Raw genomic sequence first — 20,602 nt, forward strand, 5'->3', positions numbered from 1 at the left:
AAAAGAAATGAACAGGAGAATGGTTTATGAAGAAGAGCTTTGGTCCTAATACATAGCAACGATAAAGATGTGAAAAATTTGAAAAGACTCAAAAATATTGAGAAGTTATTTGTAGGGCACAGTGGAGGAAACAAGGTAAATTACAGTGGCTTCACTTAAAACTCACTCAGAAACTCACAGCCATGGAACCGATTCGTGTGTGTGCGTGTGTGTGTGTGTGTGTGTGTGTGTGTGTGTGTGTGTGTGTGTGTTGGGAGAAGGGGGTGGTGTTCTGCATGTTTGTAGTCAATGTAGAATTCTTGGTATAGTTTGGATTATGAAAGCTAAAAAACTATTTTAGTTCTCCTAGAACTTAAGTTTTTTTGAGATCCGTGGAGTTACAGTGGCCACTCAGACCACTGGCCATTTAAACCTTGATCCTTGAAGAAACTGGTGTCAGAAAGGTCACCTTTAAGTCAACCTAGTCTAGAGTTCTAGGTCAACTAGGAAGACCTTTTTGGTTCGGGCATTGTACTCTTTGGAACTATTGTCAGTTTGGGGAAACTACTCCAAAGGTCGACTGAGCAATATTTTAGGTTACACCAGAAATTACTTTCATTGTTCTTCAAGGCAATGGTGTGTGAAACCTTTTCTGACCACAAATTGTTTGTTGTTTCTATTCTGCCCTTTTTCTGTGGCAGTGCTGACAATATTTGATCTAAGCGTGTTTGGAAAGGGAGCCAAAGTCAGGTTAATTTTTTTTAAAAAACATACATCCAGAAATGAATTTGGGACTCACATTAAATCCTAGCTTCAACCTAAGAACGCCTAGTTCTTACATCATGGCCCTGCTCCATACTCAACTTCAGGAAGGTAACACAGGGGATATGGGTACTATAGCAAAGTGTGGCAAAGAAATTAGATGGTGCCCGGCTAGCAGATAAAACAGCATCTGGGGTATTTAAGGCTTGTCTCCAAACAAGCAGCAGTCTACATGAGATGTCAACTAAGTGCACATGGAAGAAGCAAACCACCATCAGTCACCGAAGGATTGTAAATCATATAATCCGAAGTTGAAGGAAGGAAGAGTATCGGACCCTAAATTGTGAGAATCCGGTTTGCAGAAGACTCTGGAGGACAGTGGGAGCCCACGATACAAGAGTGGGAACAACCTAGGAAATAAGCCTCCGGTGATCTCCCTCTATCCATAATGGAGGGCTGGGGGGAAAGTGGTTCCTAAACAGAGTGCATTGAGAGATGAGTGGGGAAGATCGAAGAGGTAAACCTGCCTGGAACTGTTAAACCTTGTCAGTTGATCCTTCCTCCAATGCACACTGGACCTGATCTGGTTTTCAGCATTTTTTGTTTGTTTGTTTTTTGTTTATTCATATTGGGGTTTATCTCAGATGTGTTATGTCATTGGGGCTCACCCTCTTGGATTATTATTATGTGTTTTCTGTTTTTCAGTACATAAGACCCAGCAGTGATGAGCCTATTGGGATAGCAAGTAGAATAAGGGTTTCTACACAGTACATTGAGTGTGTGCATGGGGGCAGTGGGGAAGTAAAAGGGAGCTGATGTCAAGGCGCTCAGGAAGGACAAGAATGGTGTGAAATTAGACAATCCTGCGTGACGTGATTGAACAATGGAATGTTATGATGGATATCGGTATTAACTCCCAGTAATATGGTTTTGAGGGAGGGAATAAAAAAGAGGAGAGTTTGCAGATTCTCTGACCTTCAGAACACTTTTGATTCTCCAGTTGAAATAGTACCCTGATTCGCCAACTGTATATTAAATAAACTTTAATCAATTTTCGTAGTTAGCTTACATGATGTCTTTAAGCTATTTCTAATTTTAGCCAGAAATAACTCTCTTTGTCTTATCTTCACTAGTAATTTTCTTTTTACAGTAAGAAAATAGAAAAGAGTGAAATACTCAAATCAATAAATTGTGTAATACACTGGGATTGGCTCTTTCCATAAATGCCCAGGCAAAATCCCAAGTTCTTTGGGTGACCCACTTTCGACATCATCTACTTGGAGCTACCTTCCTCCTGGGGGTGAACTGTCTGTCCTGCTTAGCTTGTACTTGTGTAATCAGAACCACATTCCTGGCTTAAAGAGCAGCAAGCAGTGGGGGAGAGATATAAAGAACTCCAACAGTGGGGGAACTTATGTCAAAATTCAGAATGGAGTTAGGGCTCTAGCTCTAGAATGGAGACTTCCCAAAACCGTGTGCTTCAGGATTTATGCTCTGATGCCTAGCTAATAGGGTCTGTATCCAATGACATTTCTTGATGATGGTGATATAAAGTTTATTGTGCCAACTTGGCCAATAAACACATGTGGGGTTAATTGAAGGGCGGAAGGATAAATGGCTCGGTGAACCTCACCTTTCTAGTTACCAGGTCTCTTGCTTTGTGATGGTCGTACCAGGGTGCAGCTGCCTTAGTTCCCTGCTTCAGCTGGCAAGGCTCACTTCCTGTGAGATATCCCCGAGGAGAAGCCATTTGGACCTACCCCAATGCAGCCATGTGGAGACTCCCTGCCAGTGCTGAGTATTTTACACATTCACTGATTCAGCTTTCCTCCTGCAGTCGGCATCACTGTGTGTGTTTTGTGAGCTGGAGGAGGACTTTGTGGATTGGTGTCGGACATATGGGTTAATGTTGGACTTGTGGTCTTGGGCAGCACTGGGTTTCTGTGGCTGTGTTTCTCTAAAGGACCCTGACTCACACAGATGGTGCTAATGGCCACTAGAGAGCCTCTGACTCACCATGACCCCGTGTACAACGCAAGGAAACCTTGACACATCCTGCACCATCCTCACACCTGCTGCTACGCTCAAGTCCATCATCTGGCCACCGTATATTTTGAACCCCTTCACCTTCCGGCACCGTGTCAGGACCTATTCCATTGTGAGCCACAGGGTTTTCAGCAGCTTATTTTCAAAAGTGGATTGACAGGCCTTTCTTCCTAGTGTGTCTTAGTCTGGAAGTTTGATCGTCTCTGCTAGTGTTTAAAATACTAGTGGCATAACTTCTACCATTGTAACACCACGCAAACCACCAGAGTATAATACACTGACCGACAAGGAGATATAAAAAATGAATTTTAAGTTTATTCTTTCCATTTTTGAAATGGAAAATAATGAAAAACCAAAACATCTCATCCTGTACTTCAGGAAAATACAGTCAAATAAGACTCGTTTGCGGCATTAAAATTAGGATTTAGGTGGAACCTAATTGAAAATTTCAAGGATGTATGTGGCATTAAAGAGACATCAGGATGGGAAAACCACAGCTCAAATAAGTGAATGAATGTCAATTTCAGAGAGTGGGTCCCAAACAGGGATGGATAGAGAGCCAGAAACAAAGAGATTATAATAAAATCCTTGATTGGTTAGAGTTTGATTGAGGTTACACATGATCAAGTGAAATTAGTTTTCTATGTCTCTTCTATTCATTTCTCTATAAGCCCCATCAAATGACTCTGTGAGGCCATTCAAGTAAGATGCAGAGGGCTCCACTAACTCAGGGACTGGTCATTGCTGCCCCACCTCTGCATAGAAGACTGCCATCTGAGAAGTAGGGAGAGGAAGAACTGCAGGACCATCCAGAAAGAACAGCCCCCAGTGGGGCCTGTGCAAGATCGCTGTCTGACGTGGTGGAGGAGGCAGGGGCTGCAGCACTGAGACAGAGACCGGGAGATGGTGAGGCCGAGACTTAGGTTGGCTTCCCAGCCCATGCAGGCAGAAGAGGGACCTCAATGTCAGAGTAGACCGTGGGTCTGAGAGGTTTGGCTGCTGTCTGAGAAAAGGCACCAAGTGTTCTGATCCTGGCTTTTAGTAACTGTTAGCTTCCCCTATAAGCCTCCATATTCATTTTGTCTGTGAGTTCTGTGTGGCCTTTGGAATGATCAATCCCAGCAGAGAAGTAGAGCACCGCAGAGGGCTGTGGGAAAAACAGTTGGAGTGAAAATTCATATGGGAAAAGGAGGATTGGAGGAAGACTCGTTAAATCCTGTGATGTACAGGAAACATAATCTGTTGCTGGAAATGAAAACTTGAACTGATGCTCAGTATGGATGACACCTTCACATAAAAAAGCAGAAAATTTCACAACCAGATCAATAAGCTACACCGTGCCACATGAGAAATTATTGCTAATTATTGCAACCAATGCAGGGAAGCAGTAGTCAAAAATTCAAATTGCACTGGACAGATCTGCTTCAAAAGACCTCTTTAAAGTGTTAACGAGCAGGGCTGTCCCTGTGAGGACTAAAGTTTACCTGAGCTTGCACCCTGGTATTTCCGTCACCTCGTATTCATGTGAAAGCTGGACAAGGAATAAGGGGACTGGAGAAGAATTGATGCATTTGAATTATGGTATTGCTGGAAAATATTAAAATGACTGCGGGCTGCCAGGGGCACAAACAGATGGCTTGGAAGTTAATGCAGCCAGCGTGCCCCGTAGACACAAGGATGATGAGACTTCATCTCATATACTTTGGGCGTGTCAGGAGAGACCAATCGCTGGAGAACTCCGCGTGCTTGGTGGATGTGGGTGAAAAAGAGGAAGACCCTTGAGATAAATTGACATTGCAGATGCGACAGTGGGCTCAAACTGCAAAGGCTATGAAGATGGCATCAAACTGGGCAGTGTTTTGTTCTGGTTTGCATAGAGTTGTTATGATTCAGAACTACTCAAAGTAGCACCTAACAGTGATAATGTGGTTCAATATTTTGCCCATAGTAACTTTCAGTATTGCAACTTGAGGATTGAATTTTTTCTTCAATTACTCTGGCTTAATAAATGCTGAATGTATTCTTTCACTCTGGGTTTTCTAACCCGCGATCTTTGCACGTTTCATTATAGTCCTCTGTCTTCTCGAGCTGCCCTTGGGAATCTTCTGTTCACTTCTTTTACGTTATCATTTCTTCTAGCTGTTTTAGCTACTTTCTGTTCAGAGCCTCTCCTGACATTCATTTTGTTTGTTTGTTTTCTTTTTTTTTTCTTTTTAATAAGCTTTTACTTTCTTCATGTATGATGTTCTTCATCTCATCCCCCAACTCCTCTGAGCAGTAGTATTCAATGCATCAAATCTACTCCCCAGGTGATCCCTAAATTCAAATGGGAGGTACTCAAAGGGGTATGCTGGCTCCTGGACTTGCTTTCATTTTCTTTACCTTCAAGCTGATCTTGCATTTCAACAATTGATGTTCTGCTCCACAGTCTGCCCCTGGCTTTGTTTTGGCTGATGATATTGACCTTTTCCATCATCTTCTCACAAAAGAGGTCAAATCGATTTCTGTGTATCCCACCGGATGAGGTCCATGTATAGTCACTGTTAAGTTGTTAAAACTACATTTGCAATGAACAAATTATTGGTCTTGCAAATTTATATCGTGCTGTTTCCGATGTCTTTTCTATCACCGAGGCCACATTTTGCAACTATTGATACTTCTTTGTTTCCAACTTTCATATTCCAATCACCAGTAATTACCAAGGCATCTTGATGTCAGATTTTAGCATTTGGTAGAATTCTTCAATTTCTTTGTAATTGGCTTTAGTGGTTGGTGAATTTGTTTGAATGATAGTCATATGAACTGTCTTCCCTGTAGGTGTATGGACATTGTCCTATTGTAGACAGGATTGCATGTATAGATCTTGAAATGGTCTGAATGGTATTTGTGATGCCACTCCTCTTTTTTATTCCCAGCATAGGAAGCCATATGATTGCTCTATTCAAAATGGTCAATACGAGTCCATTTCACCTCACTAATACCTATGATATTGATTTCAATGCATTCCATTTCATTTTTCCCTTTTTAAATTTCATTTTTGATGACTTCCAATTTCCTAGATTCATACTTTACATATCCCATGTTATAGTTATTAATAGAGGTTTTCAGCTCATGCTTCTCATGTTAAACGATGGTCCCTCTGAAAATGCAGATCCTGAAAGCTTTGCTCCACCTACATCATTGAGGGCCACTTCACTTTGAGGAGTGGTGGCTTCCAACCTGAGGAGCTAACTTCGGGCACTAATCTGACAATGTCCCACTGTTATTCATAAAATTTTCAGTCACTAACTTTTCAGAAATTGTCCGCCTCTTCTTCCCAGTATGGCTTAGTCCTGAAAATGTGCGCTACAGTTTGTCCACCATGGGTCACCCTGCTGGTATTTGAATGCAGGTAACAGTGGCTTCTAGCATCGCAGCAACACACAGGTCACCGCACAGCACAGCAGACCTAACGGCCAGGTGGGGACCGACTCACAGGTCACCATGATTGCAGGATTGCGTCTATACAGCATGACCTCTACTTACTGGCATCTTGCACTATAATGCTCCCAGTATCTCTCCCTGCATCTATCTTTTTTTTTAATGAGTTTCCTCTTAATGTATATTGCCTTTCCCTCCACCCAAGTTCCCAAGAGTAGTAGAAGGGAGGGTAAATTACTAACTAGAAAGTCAATATAAATTAGCACTATATCTTAATGACTCCAACAGCTGCATCCCTGAGCTCCTGCCTTGTTAACTCTGCCCCTCCCTTCTTATCTTTCTGCTGCAGCCTATGGGATCAGAACGAAAAGAAATACGAAAACGTCAGATGTCGATAGCCCAGGGGCCACCAGGAGCTGCACGGGGACAAAATGCAGGGGGAAACCGTGGCTCCAATGCCTGCTGCTTCTGCTGGTGCTGCTGCTGTAGCTGCTCCTGGTAGGTGGGCTTTTGATCAACACACTTAATGATGGGAAGATAGGATCTCTAGGTAGTGTTGATTTTGTGTTAATTCAACAAGAGCTCTTTAAGCAACTACTGTGTGCCTGAGCAAAGGCATGGTCCCTTACTTAGCATGGCTCACAAAGACTCACTTCTGTGAGTGGCAATTGGGATCCCAAAAGCTTGTGAGCAGGTATCTAAGGTGCATTGCTCTCTTACTATGTGGAGAAAAAGAGTGATAAAAAATGTAAGACATATGAAAACAATTACTCCAATGGACTAGTGACCCCCTCAAGCATCAGTCTCCATAACCCTGAGACTAAAAGAGCTAGCTGGCACATGGGCACCACCTCCAACTGCTTTGAACATGGTCACAGAAGGTCCTGGACAGAGGAGGAGGTACGTGTGAAACAAAGCTCAACATCCTAAAAGAGATCAAGCTTACTGGTCAGCAAGAGGCCGATGAGATACCCGCACACTGGGACCTGGAGATGTCTTTTAAAGCTGAACCTGAACTCCAACCCTTGTATTAGAATGATCAACCATTTAAGATGAAAATGCCAGCATTTGCCCAAGGACAAAGTTCAGAGGGTCAGGAAAAGAAATGAGAGACTCAAGGAGAAAGGGGCCACGTGCTGGTTCAATGAAGATGTTACAATGGATGAACTGTTGAGTATGAAGTTGTTGATTTGTTCTGTTCACCCACCTAGTTCATAATTTAAAAGCTTAAAATAATACACGTAGAAATGCTGTAATTAGTTTTACTGTGTATATTCTCTACAAAAACTAAATTAATAAGTATTGTTTTAAAGCATTATTTAAAATACATGCTTAATAAAGTCAACAAAAAGAGAAAGAGCCTTTACAAGGTGGACTGACCCAGTGGCTGCAACAATGGGCTCAAACGGAACAGTTCTGAGGATGGCGCGGGGCTAGGCAGTGTCCCTGCTGCCGCACTTAATGTCGCAACCCATCGAGCGGACACAACAGCTCCCAACAACACTACGTGTCTTTGAGTCCCTTAAACGCAAACACTCAGCTGCTAACCAGGAGTGTGGAGGTTTGAATCCACCAAGAGAGACACCTCGGAAGAAAAAACCAGGCAATCTCCTAAAAATAATCAGCCATTGAAATTTCTGTGAAGCATAATTCGGCTCTGCCTCGTGATGACAATGTGTGTCAGAGTCAATGTGACAACAGCTGGTTTTACTATAGGGTAGCACTCATTTGACTTATTTTTTTAATAAAATAAACACATCCCACACCAAATCAACTGAAGAGAATGCAGTCTAGCACTTGAGGAATTTGCATTACAACCCTTGGAATCAGGCAAGTAAGGGCTAGCCCATATGATAAAGTTAAAGGATAACATGTCTGTTTATGGTCTAAACTAGCTCTGTTCAGATTGTATTTTTTTAAACCGTTTATTGACACAGACTCCACATGCCATACAACACAATGGTTTAAAAAATATTAAAAAGACTTGGCGAACAGCTCCGGCATCAGGCAGAGCCGCAGCTGCCAGGCAACCCAGCTTGGAAAAACCTCTCAGTGACCCGCGGTCCAAAGGTAGCATCCTGCAAGCGCCCTCCGCACAAAGATGCCCAAAAGGAAGTTCGGCTTGGCCAAAGGGTCGGTGAAGGAGGTTGTCAGCAAAACCTGCACCTGCAAAAGTTAAGACAGACCCAAAGGGCAACAGGAAAGGATGAATCTTCAGACAAAGAAGTCCAAGCAAAAGGGGAAAGGGACTACCATGATCTGAATTCTACCTTGCAAGTCTGGATAGAGCAGAGGTTACACACTGGTGCATATAGGAGCTGGAGGCACAGGGAATCCAGGGTGGATGATCCCTTCAGGACCAGGGGTGTGAGTGGCGATACTGGGAGGGTAGCGGGTGAGTGGGTTGGAAAGAGGGAACCGATTACAAGGATCTACATGTGACCTCCTCTCTGGGGGACGGACAACAGAAAAGGGGGTGAAGGGAGACGCCGGATAGGGCAAGATATGACAAAATAATAATTTATAAAATATCAAGGGCTCATGAGGGAGGGGGAGCGGGGAGGGAGGGGAAAAAAGAGGACTTGATGCAAAGGGCTTAAGTGGAGAGCAAATGCTTTGAAAATGACTAGGACAAAGAATGTACAGATGTGCTTTATACAATTGATGTATGTATATGTATGTATTGTGATAAGAGTTGTGTGAGCCCCTAATAAAATGTTTAAAAGTGGGGGAGGGGAGAGAAGGGAGCAAAGGGAAAAGAGGCTGCAGAAGCTAACCAAGGTGGTAAAGGTTTACCTGCCGAAAATGGAGAGTCCAGCATCTGATGAAGCCTGCGAAAAAGAAGCCAAGCCTGATTAATGTTTACCTACCATCTCCTATCAGTGGAGCCTGTTGTCTCCCTTCTTGTACAATCCAGAAGAATATTTTATCAACTATTTTGTAAATGCAAACTTTTTTAGTGATTCTAGAAACATTTTTTAATCATTTTATTGGGGGCTCGTATAACTCTTATCACAATCCATACCTCCATTGTGTCAAGCACATTCATACATTTGTTGCCATCATCGGTCTCAAAACATTTGCTTTCTACTTGAGCCTTTGTATCAGCTCCTCAGTTTTCCCCCTCCCTCCCCACTGCCCCTCCCTCATGAACCCTTGATAATTTACAAATTATTATTGTTTTGTCATGTCTTAAACTGACCGACGTCTAGAAACATTTTTAAAGAGGAAATCCCACTTGATGCTCCCCCACTGACCCTTTTTTAAGGGTAAATGTTTTTTTTAAGACGTGAAATAAGTTTTGGTTGTTTATTTTTTAGTACAACCAGAAAAGAGTGGGATGCTTAATTGTGAGAAGATTTGAATGAGAAGGGGGAGGTTTTATATCCCTAATACAAAACATACTGAATGGCAATCTGGAGTCACTGTCATGCATTTAAAAATTTGTTTCCCTGTTTGTTTGTAAGAGAATTATGTCAGAAAACCATCCTGTCACCATGGCTGTCTTGTCAGAACTGTGCATTCTGTAACACCTTTGGTCATGGTCGTCCAGTTTTGTTACTTTGTTACATAGGATAAAGGGTCGAAAGTTTAGGTGTGCAGTCTGTGTGACATTAAATTGTGAACCAGCGGAGCATAAGATGTAACAGCTAATCAACATTTGAAGATATAATGATACTTGATAACCTCTTTTTCTAAATTGGCTCCAAATTTAAAGCTGGAAGGCACTGGAATTTAGTTAAGAATTGTATGTACGTGCCATTGTAGGAGTTTTGAAAGTACACTAAGAATGTGTACAAATTATTCATAAAGTCTCTGTACTGATCTCCAAATCACCAATAAAATGCCAGTTATGCAAAGAAGAAGAGAGAGTTGTGCAAACATTACCACAATCATTTTTAGGACACTTTGTTCATTCTTGAACACATGATTTTTTAAAAAACCATGTTATTGCGGGCTCTTACAGCTCTTATAACAAACCATACATCACTTGTAACCAGCACATTTGTGCACATGTTGTCATCCTTACTTTCTAGACATTTACTTTCTATTGAGCCCTTAGTGTCAGCTCCTCTTTTTCCCCCTCTTCTTCCCCCCCCCCCAACTTCCTTTGCCATAACTCTAAAGAAATTATTAATTCGGTTACTGTCTATAGATTTACCTGTCTTGGATCTGATATAAAGAAAAGCATACAAAGAAAACCTAATAATCATAACAAAACAAAGCATAGACAAACATCAATCAACTAAGAAGCAAAAGTTAATAAAAAGTAGAACAAATTTAAAATGGGTTGAGTTAGTTTATTGTGCCAACTTGGCCGATAAACACATGTGGGATTAACTGAAGGACAGAGGGATAAATGGCTCGGTGAGCCTCGCCTTTTGAGTTCTCTGGACTTTGCTTTGTGATGGTCAGACCAGGGTGCAGCTGCCTTAGCAGTTCCTGCTTCAGCTGACAAGGCTCACTTCCTGCAAGACATCCCAAGGAGAAGCCACATGGACCTACTCCGATGCAGCCCTAGGTGCTGGAGCAACCATGTGGAGACCCCTGCCAGCACTGAGATGCTTACTACACGTTCACTGACTCAGCTTTCCTCCTGCAGTCGCGTCATTGCGTGTTTTGTGAGATGGAGGAGGGCTTTGTGGACTGGTGTTGGACATATGGGTTAATGGGTTAATGTTGGACTTGTGGGCTTGGGCCGCACTGGGTTGGGATGTTTTCTTGATGCACACTTCACCTTTATGTAACACTCTCTCTTATACACGAGTTTCTGTGGATTTGTTTCTCTAAAGTACCCAGACTAATACATGGGTTCAAATGGAGAGCATATGTAAAGTAGTAGCCGCTGACAGTTTCATGCATGACTATGAAGCTGTCAGGTACCAAAGGATTAAGAATGGAAGTAGAATGTGGTTGGAGATAGCAAGGAGATAACGTATATGCCCCTCAGCGGAAGAGAGATAACTAGACTGCTGTGTGCGCACAGTGCAATACCCATCACTAACAGGGACGTGGAAACTGGACAACTCCTGAGGGCATAGGTGGATTTGAGAAGCTCTGTGCTGAGTGGAATTAATTAAAGGGCAATCATCGTTATGAAACCAGAGAAAAGCAAAAATCAAGAATAAGGCTTTCATACCAAAATAAACAGAGTTGGCTGATTACCAGGAGCAGGGAGAAGGGGGAAGAACGAGCTAGTGGATAGATGAGTGCTCACTGCGTGCTGGGGAAGATGGTCTTCTTTAAGAACGGGCGGCTGGGCTCATGATTGGGTGGTTGGATAAGTACCTTCAGCTGTTACATCATAATGATGTTCTGAATATAAATCTTCACATAATCCATGATAAAAAGGGTTTTTTTAGATGTACAAAAAATGTCTAAAATGTACATATGGAAATTTTGATTCTCTTGAAAAACACAACAGTATATTTTTATTGTACTCTTTTCTTAATTCTCTAATGCTTCGGTGTGGGTTTCTGTTGCTATAGAAATCAATATTTACTGGAACAAAGTCTGCAGAATATATATTAAGGCTCAAGAAATGGGGTGGAAACTCAGAATTTTTCTGACAGTTTTATGCTTTACTATTTTCTAATGAGTGTGTTCTTTTTTAAAAAAAACATTTTATTGGGGCTCATACAACTCATCACAATACATACATACATACATTCTGTCAAGCACATTTGATGAGTGTGTTATTTTTTTAAACGTTTTATTAGGGACTCATACAACTCTTATCACAATCGATGAGTGTGTTATGGGAAAAAATATTCTAAACATAACTGACTCCAATTTCTAATTTTTCCTCAATTCCTTTTGATCACAATTCTATAAAAATGATTTATTTTATTAATGTCATTTTAAAAAACTAACGATGTGGAAGTGGTACTGACCTTCTCTAACTTCACAAAGAGGAAGGAAAAGAAGCTTCATTATCAGCGTCAGTTGCCCAAGTTCAATTTCTATGCTGGGGTCAGACATGGCCCGCCCTCCAAACTTCCCACCAATCCTGCCACTAACTGCCCTTCCCACAGCACTCTCAACTTCTCAGACAGGTTCAATAATTCATTGCCTTGACTACAAAGAACTCACAGACAATATTCACGAGTATGGAGTTTTGAGGGGAAGTTAAGAGGATACAATTCAGGTGAGAAATGTTCAGGATATAGATGTTCAGTCCAGACCGTTTCTGCTGTGCCCACAGGCAGACCTCTTTCAGCCCTCAGTCTCTTGGTCTACCCTCTGCCCTATGGTTGCTCTAAATGCCTGCTGCACACAGTAGTCCACCATAAGCCTTTGTTGGAAGATGTTCTTGCTCTGCCTGGGTCAGCAAGCCTCGCTCCTCCAAGTACGTGCCTGCAGGCACACCCCACTGCACAAGCCAGCCGCTTTCCTGAAGGCACCTGGCTTTATTTACTCAGTGGGCTGCAAAATCTACTATTATGTCTCTTGTTCTGGCTTCTAATTCCATCACTGCTCCTCCTCGCCCACTCCTCTGGTGTTGAAGTTGTCTCTTAGATCAAGGAGTTTCAATGCACAGGGATCTTAGGGTCCAAGAGCTATGCTTCACATCGGACTCTTCCCCCAGTTAATGCTTCTGAAGTAGTTTGTTTTATACCCTGAGAGATAACAATCACAAGTAGCCCTATTAAAAATCACTCATAACTGAATCATATCAATATCTTTCTCTACCTTCTCTTACCCAGAGCCATGTTAGTTACAGGTACTATGACTAGAAGATCCACATTGAATAATTCACTGCAATGTAATTATTTTATTATTATGTGTTAGTCCCCTTAAGAAACCCAGTCAAGACCATATTGTTTCAAGAAGAGGAAGAAATTCTACTTGAGCATCAGTACTTCAAGCCTGGAAGGAACTAAGCCCAGGGATTAATGATTTTTTTTAATAATTAAATCATTTTATTGGGGCTTATACAACTCTTATCATAATCCATACATCCATCCATTTGTTGCCATCATCATTTTCAAAACATTTGCTTTCTACTTAAGCCCTTGGTATCAGCTCCTCATTTTTCCCTTCCCTCCCACTCTCCCCTCCCTGATGAACCCTTGATAATTTATAAATTGTTATTATTTTATCATATCTTACACCATCCAACGCCTCCCTTCACCCACTTCTCCGCTCTCCATCCCCCAGGAAAGAGGTTACATGTCGATCCTTGTAATCGGTTCCCCTTTTCTCGAACCTCATCTTCCCTCCACCCTCCCAGTATCGCCACTCTCACCACTGGTCCTGAAGGAATCATCTGTCCTGGATTCCCTGTGTTTCCAGTTCCTATTTGTGCCAGTGTACATCCTCCGGTCCAGCCGGATTATTTGTAAGGTAGACTCGGGATTGCTCAATTTGTAACCAAATGCTAGGCCTGTAAGATGAACAACAATGCCTGGAGGTCCTGACACCTTAGAACATGCCTGGAGGTCCTGACCCCTTAGAACAATCTTCCAAGGGACAGCATTTGGCCCCGGAATTAAGTTCCAAAGCCAGGGAAGGATTGGAAAGGACTGATGGAGTTCGTAAAGCTGGGGAGTGTGCTGGGATGTCCTGGAGATTGCGAACAATACCTCAAAGCAAAGTGAACAGGAATTACTGGACGGAAAGCCAATTTGCTCTGTAAACTTTCACCCACATCACAATTGAAAAAAAATGTTTGAAGGTTATGGTCAAAGGAATATCTACCTACCTGCATATATATTTGTACAAGTTATCACTTTGATATACACTGGTCTCATTTGATATGCCTATGTCTTACTTCTTTCAGTCTCACAGTCAGAAACCAAGAAGAACAAAAACCCAAGCAAGCTTCCCGTGAACTCAAAATTGATCTCCCAACCAGCGAAGAAAGGTAAAACCTCATGCCATCACTGTCCTTTTAAAATTTTGTCTTTAATTGAAATTTAATAATCTCAGATCCTAGTGTGGGTTCACCTTCCCACCATGCAGAACTCATTTAAAAAAATCATTGTTCAATGCAGGGGAAATCAGTCCTATTGTTAATCCATTACCTTTGCGAATCACAAATATGTCTATGCTTTTTAACAAAATACAGATTTCATATTTTTGCATATATTTTTAGAATAAAAGGCCATAATGAAACATACACATACTTGATTTTCAGGAGAATCTAAGTCCCTTTTTTCTCAGTTCTAAGCCACTTATACTAAATGACTAAGGTATTTTTTTTACTAATGCATTATTTTTAATGTAGATATTTTTTAAGTAGTTTTAAAAGAAGCAATATATAAAAGTACTTTTCAAAATGTAAAGTTAAAATGATTTCATATTAACAATCATATTAACAATAAATTTTTTTCACTTATCTATACATACACAATTGGATATTTCCCAAACAGACGTTATCTGGTGCCTTACTGTGGTATAAAAATTGTACAATAAAAGCCCATTCTTATTCCAGACAGTGTCCCACTCTTCAGAGATTACTGTCATGAACATCTTTTTGGTTTTGTTTTGTCATCTTAAAGAATTTCCCATGTGCTTACACATAGCTGTATGTGTGTAATGGAAATACAATCCATTTACATACACTGAATCTAAGAATTATCTCATAAAGTGTTTTCATAAGAATTGGAATTTGACTGGGTTGTCTAGAGACACACACCAGTAACACTCGTTGACGTACAAGAAAGAACTTCATCTTAAGAAGCCACTTTACATCAAGAAGATATCCCAGTTCAGTCCAGTCAAGGCTATAGGTCCGATGCTAGCCCGAGCCCTCTTCAGACTAACCTAGCTGCAGGTCAGCGATGCCAAAAGGTGAAGCAGGAAGATTGCAGGCTGGTGGATGCAGAGTCAAGTGGATCCATGGTCTGTGGAAACATGGGAGGGTGCCAGCAGCCCACAAGGGGCCACCCCTGGAGGCAAGTACAGAATCCTAGCAAGCAGAAAAGCAAAGGAACAAAGAGAGAGGAAGTAAGCCCCCAGTTTGTCTCTTATAAAAAGGCCGCAGCTCTGAGAAGGCATCAATAAGCTATGACCTGATTGACAGGTTGGACTGCACCAGTGTAAGCTGAATAAGGAGCTTTTTTAAATCTCAGAACAATTAAAATAGAAATTTAAAATGTAAACATAAGCTAAAAAATTCTCATATTTGATATTTTAAAAATACTTCCATGTAATTCTTAGGTCAGAGAATAAATACTATCAAAATTAATTTTAAACTAATAACAAATCTACATGAAATTGGTATCTACCAAACTTATAGAATGCAGAGACTGTAGTATGTAGAGAAAAATGTCTAGCCTTCAGTATTTATGTCACAAAAGAAAGACTGAACCCTGATCAGTGAGCTAAGTGTCCAACTCAAAAATACGTATAGAAATGTATGAAGTGGGGGAAAAGGTCACAATGGACAAAATCAAGGCAAACAGGGAGACCAAAATCAAATGAAGATGATGAAAGAATGGAAAGTTAGAGACAAGTCTCCCTCAGGATCTGTGGCTGCATACAACATGGGTAGCTCTTAGCAATGTAAAGTTGGGGGAGAAAAATCAACCTCAGAAACAGAAGACAACTTCTAACAAACCATTTTAATCATGTTTGAAGCAACAAAAATCTACAGAATATATTTTTCAGAGTCCACCCGGCCTCTGATGACAGAGGGTGGAGGGCAGGAGCATGCAGCCCCAGGTCAGCAGGCTCCAGTCTATCCAGTGGAAGGACAGTGGCCGGATTGAAGTCAAAGCAGTGGCTGAGCCCAACATTGAGTGCTCATGCCGTAAGAAGCTAGACCAGACGCTGAAGCACGGCATCATCACCAAGATACCGGGTGGAATGGCCCTCTTCTGCATCATCTTCACCTAGTTACTTTGTGCATCAGTGCAAGTAGGAGTTCTTGACGCTGAGTGCAAATGTGCAGGACAGTTTAGAGCAGCGGTTCTCAACCTGTGGGTTGTGACCCCTTTGGGGGTCAAACAGCCCTTTCACAGGGGTCTCCCAATTTATAACAGTAGCAAAAGTATAGTTATGAAGTACCAATGAAAATCATTTTATGGTTGGAGGGGTCACAACATGAGGATCCGCATGAAAGGGTCACAGCATTAGGAAGGTTGAGGACCGCTGTGCTAGAGCAACTCACACATGTACATGGACACAAGCCCCCCACATAGACACACCCTGGGCCCAGCACCCCTATGGACACAGACCCCCGGGAACAGGCCTGCAGAAGCATGCACACAGTACAGCACACGCACTGGCACCAGGCACACAGGACGTTACACAGATGTCACAGACCTGGCAGAAGGATGCACGGACAAACAGCATGAGGACACAGTGGGACACATCCCCGGAGACACACGCACTTGGCACATGTGTAATGGAATAAAAATGGACTCTTGTGGTGAACAAACTGGTATTGACAGTCATGTGGATAATATGCCTAAAATTAAATTTTGCCTCCCCCACTCCCTCAAAAAACAAAACTGAAAAAATTTAAGTCTGATTTAACATCTTGTAACTGTCTACATTCCTGTAAGTTAGGCCAAGTTCCTAGGCCAATGAGTTCCTTAAATTGCATGAGCCAATCAGAAATGAGCTGTTGCTTTCTCCTGTCAATAAAAGCCAATCGTGTTGATTGATGCTTTCCCGATTCTTAGTTCTCCTCCAATAAACTCTGTCCAATGGACAAAAAAGAAGAATATATTCTTCAGAGATATATACATATATGCAAGGATAAATAAAAAGTATTGCTGAAAAGTGACAAAAACCTTTTATTAAACAAAAATATCAAAATGTGAAGCTATTGTTTCTCAACATATCCTTTATCTAGGTCTTTCCATCTCTCAAACCCTTCCCGGAAGAATACTGCGCTCTTCGATTTCACTGCCATCAAAGCAGCTGTTTTGGTGCACTCCAGAGATTCAACTGTTCCTTTAAAATATGTTTTGAGTTTCAGGAGCAAAAAGAAGTCTGAAGAGGCAAGATCAGAGTTATAGGGGGATACGCTCAAACTCCCCAGTGCAATTCTCATGGGACAGCTGCTGTTGAAGAATGAACCTTGTCCTGATGGGAAAAAAATTCCTTGACCTAAATTTGCTGGCAACTTTTGTTTGTTTGTTTTTGGTCACTAATGCAGTTTGTTTGCTTAAAACTTCTCCATCAGAGGCCCCAGTGGTCATCCTGTGTCCTTCAAGACACCCTATCGAGGTTCCCCCGGGGATCCCAGCAACAGTTGCCAAAGCCTTTTGCTCTGACCTCTCTGCCTTGAATTTAACTGGCACAGCAGGTCCCTTTGGAAACCAGTGTTTTGTTTTGTTTGTTTATAAATAGTTTTATTGATATAAAAGTCACATATCATACAGTTCCATAGCTAAGTCACTTCTTTAAAAAAATCATTTTTAGGGGCTTGTATAACTCATATCACAGTCCATACATATGTCCATTGTGTCAAGCACATTTGTACATTTGTTGCCCTCATCATTCTCAAAACATTTGCTTTCTACTTGAGTCCTTAGTATTAGCTCCTTATTTTTCTCTTCCCTCCCCATGCTGCTCCCTCATGAACCCTTGATAATTTATAAATTATTATTGTCATATCTTACACTTTCCAATGTCTCTTCACCCACTTTTCTGTTGTCCACCCCCCAAGGAGGGGGTTATATTATACATCCTTGTAATTGGTTCCCCCTTTCTACCCCACCTTTCCTCCACCCTCCTGATATCCCACTCTCACCACTGGTCATGAGGGGTTTATCTGTCCTGGATTCCCTGTGTTTCCAGTTCCTATCTGTACATCCTCTGGTCTAGCCAGATTTGTAAAGTAGAATTGGGATCATGATAGAGGAGGGGAGGAAGCATTTAGGAACTAGAGGAAAATTGTATGTTTCATCATTGCTATACTGCACCCTGACTGGCTCATCTCCTCCCGGTAACCCTTCTATAAGGGGCTGTCCAGTTGCCTATAGATGGGCTTTGGGTCCCCACTCTGCACTGCTCCTCATTAGCAATGATGTGATTTTTATTCTTTGATGCCTGATACCTGTTCCCAACGACACCTTGTGATCCCACAGGCTGGAAACCAGTGTTTTTATCGGAACTTTTCTTTGAAGGCACCTCACAGAGACTAAGACAAGTGTATACGGAGAACTTGTCTACAGCCATCTACTGATCACAGAGACACCTTCCAACATGTTTTGCATAAACGTATGCATGTATGAGCTGGAACAATACTTTTTGATTTAACCTTATAGGTAAAAACCACGATGTTCAGTCCTGCAGAGGATTGGTCAGTCCTTCTGCCAGCACCTGGTTGTCGCACACAAGGGCGCTTCAAGTCCCATCCATGTGGATGGTAAAGGACAGGACTAAGCTGAGCTCACGTAGCTAGCAGCAGCAGCCACAGCAGAAAGAGTTAAGGGAAAGTTTTATTTCGGTATAGAGACACTGCAAAAAGTGGGTGTTCCTCTGCGGTAAGAAGAACTCCGTAAGCACAGATAAGATATACCCCTCTCGAGAGTTCAAAGAGGACCCTGTCTAGAGGAGTGTTTTTGTTTGTTTGTTTGTTTGTTTGTTTGTTTCAAGGCACAGTCAAGGGGTGGGGGGGCTGAAGCTCCCCACATCATCAAGCAACTTTCTAATTAGTTCACTCAGCCCATCCTTGATTGCCCTGCCCATTTCCTTTCAGTTGTATCTCAATAATGGCTCTGTGTCAGGATGCTCACCCTGTGTTCACCAAGGCCTGGATCAAGGTCAAAATGTGATCTGTTCTCTAGAACCCATTGTCCATTTCCTTTGCAAGCAGAAATTGTTTGTCAACAACTATGGGGAAAAGGATTAAGGGGAGAGAGACAATAAGAATTGTTCAGAAAGATTGTGTCCCAATCTCAATACCACTTAAAATAGAAGTTAAAAACATGCTTAAACAAAACATAACCTAGAAAAGGGTAAGCACAAACATAGTAGTTTCCTAGGTGGGCGAGGGGGAGAAGTGTGCGGAAAAATAGCTCACAGGCAAATGTAGCTTCGCTGGCAATGCTCGCGCACAGTATTTGCTTTGTTGTTGCTCTTTGTGATGTAAGTTTATATTACATGTGTTCTTTTCTTTTAGCTATTATGTAATTTAACACACACACACACACACCCTCCTGCGGAGGGTCATGCTGTTGAAGCTGACGTCGTCACATCAGCAGGGCGAGGCACGGTCGATCAGGTGGTTGTAGAATTTTCCTTTGCATTTATAATTTGAAAATACTGCCAGAGGTATCTAGATGCAAACAAGTGTGCTCTTCGCAATTATCCTCCCACCTTGGTTTCCCCGTGGTTATACATTACTTGAAAGTATCACAATTTTGACAGGCAATCTTTGCCTTCCTAAGAGGGACCGAGTGCAATTTTTAAAATTCATTCTCAGAAGGGAAGATGTACTTGTTTCTCAAGGTGAAAGTCAAATTAATTTTCAGTAACATGGTTCCCCTCCCCTCTTTTCTGTTGCTCTATTAAGCGCAAGCCCCACTCTGGAAGAAGTCAACGCCTGGGCTCAGTCTTTCGACAAGTTAATGATCACTCCAGCGGGAAGGAATACTTTCCGCGAGTTCCTGCGGACAGAATTCAGTGAGGAAAATATGCTTTTCTGGATGGCCTGTGAGGAACTGAAAACAGAAGCTAATAAAACCATGATTGAAGAGAAAGCAAGAATAATATATGACGACTATATTTCCATTCTTTCTCCAAAAGAGGTGTGTGAGCAATCAACGGTTCTCTCCAAAGGAATCAGTTGATAACATTAATCCCTTAGGTGCCTAGTTGTGCATAATTACAACTGCTTCTAAAGGGACAGAGGAGCCCTGATTGCCTGGGGGATATTAGTTGGGCTGGGCTCCACAAGGTCAGAAGTTCGAAGCCACCAGCCACTCTGTGGAAGGAAGATGGGGCTTTCTACTCCTGTAAACAGTTACAGTCTCAGAAACTCACAGAGTGGCTATGAGTCAGCATCAGCTCCATGGCAGAGAGTCTACTGTACATACAATGTTACTTTATCTACCAGTTATAGTAAGGGATTTTTGACCGCAGTCCCACGAAGTCTCCAAAAGCCCCTTAAACATTGTTAACAAGTTTATTGACATAGAATTCATGTACCATATAATTCAGTGTTTTACACATATTGGAAAGGGGTTGTGCCATTAGCACCACAATTAATCTTATAACTTTTTTCATTCCTGTACCCCCATTTTTACTATAGTTAGCTCCCAGGACTCCTGGGGGCATAGTGCTTACCTTGGGTTGTGTTGCAAAAGGTGAGCAGTTCAAAACCACCCGCCATTCTTCAGGGAAAAGAGAACTTTCTACTCTCATAAACAACTACAGTCCTGGAAACTCATAGGGGCAGTTCTACCCTGCCCTAGAGATTTGCTATCAGTCA

General features: G+C 41.9%; 1 protein-coding gene across 1 annotated transcript in view; it reads left to right on the top strand.

Moving 5' to 3' along the window:
* The window catches only part of RGS20 (regulator of G protein signaling 20), a 57,106-nt gene that overhangs the window by 33,648 nt on the left and 2,856 nt on the right, over positions 1 to 20,602 (top strand). The window contains exons 2-4 of the mRNA XM_075550679.1: positions 6,557 to 6,705; positions 13,991 to 14,074; positions 19,685 to 19,919. Of these exons, the coding sequence (XP_075406794.1) occupies positions 6,560 to 6,705; positions 13,991 to 14,074; positions 19,685 to 19,919 (465 nt within the window). The 5' untranslated portion in view covers positions 6,557 to 6,559. The remainder of the gene's footprint in view (positions 1 to 6,556; positions 6,706 to 13,990; positions 14,075 to 19,684; positions 19,920 to 20,602) is intronic.

The sequence above is a fragment of the Tenrec ecaudatus genome, chromosome 5 (assembly GCF_050624435.1).
Source record: "Tenrec ecaudatus isolate mTenEca1 chromosome 5, mTenEca1.hap1, whole genome shotgun sequence".
NCBI classification, from domain to species: domain Eukaryota; kingdom Metazoa; phylum Chordata; class Mammalia; order Afrosoricida; family Tenrecidae; genus Tenrec; species Tenrec ecaudatus.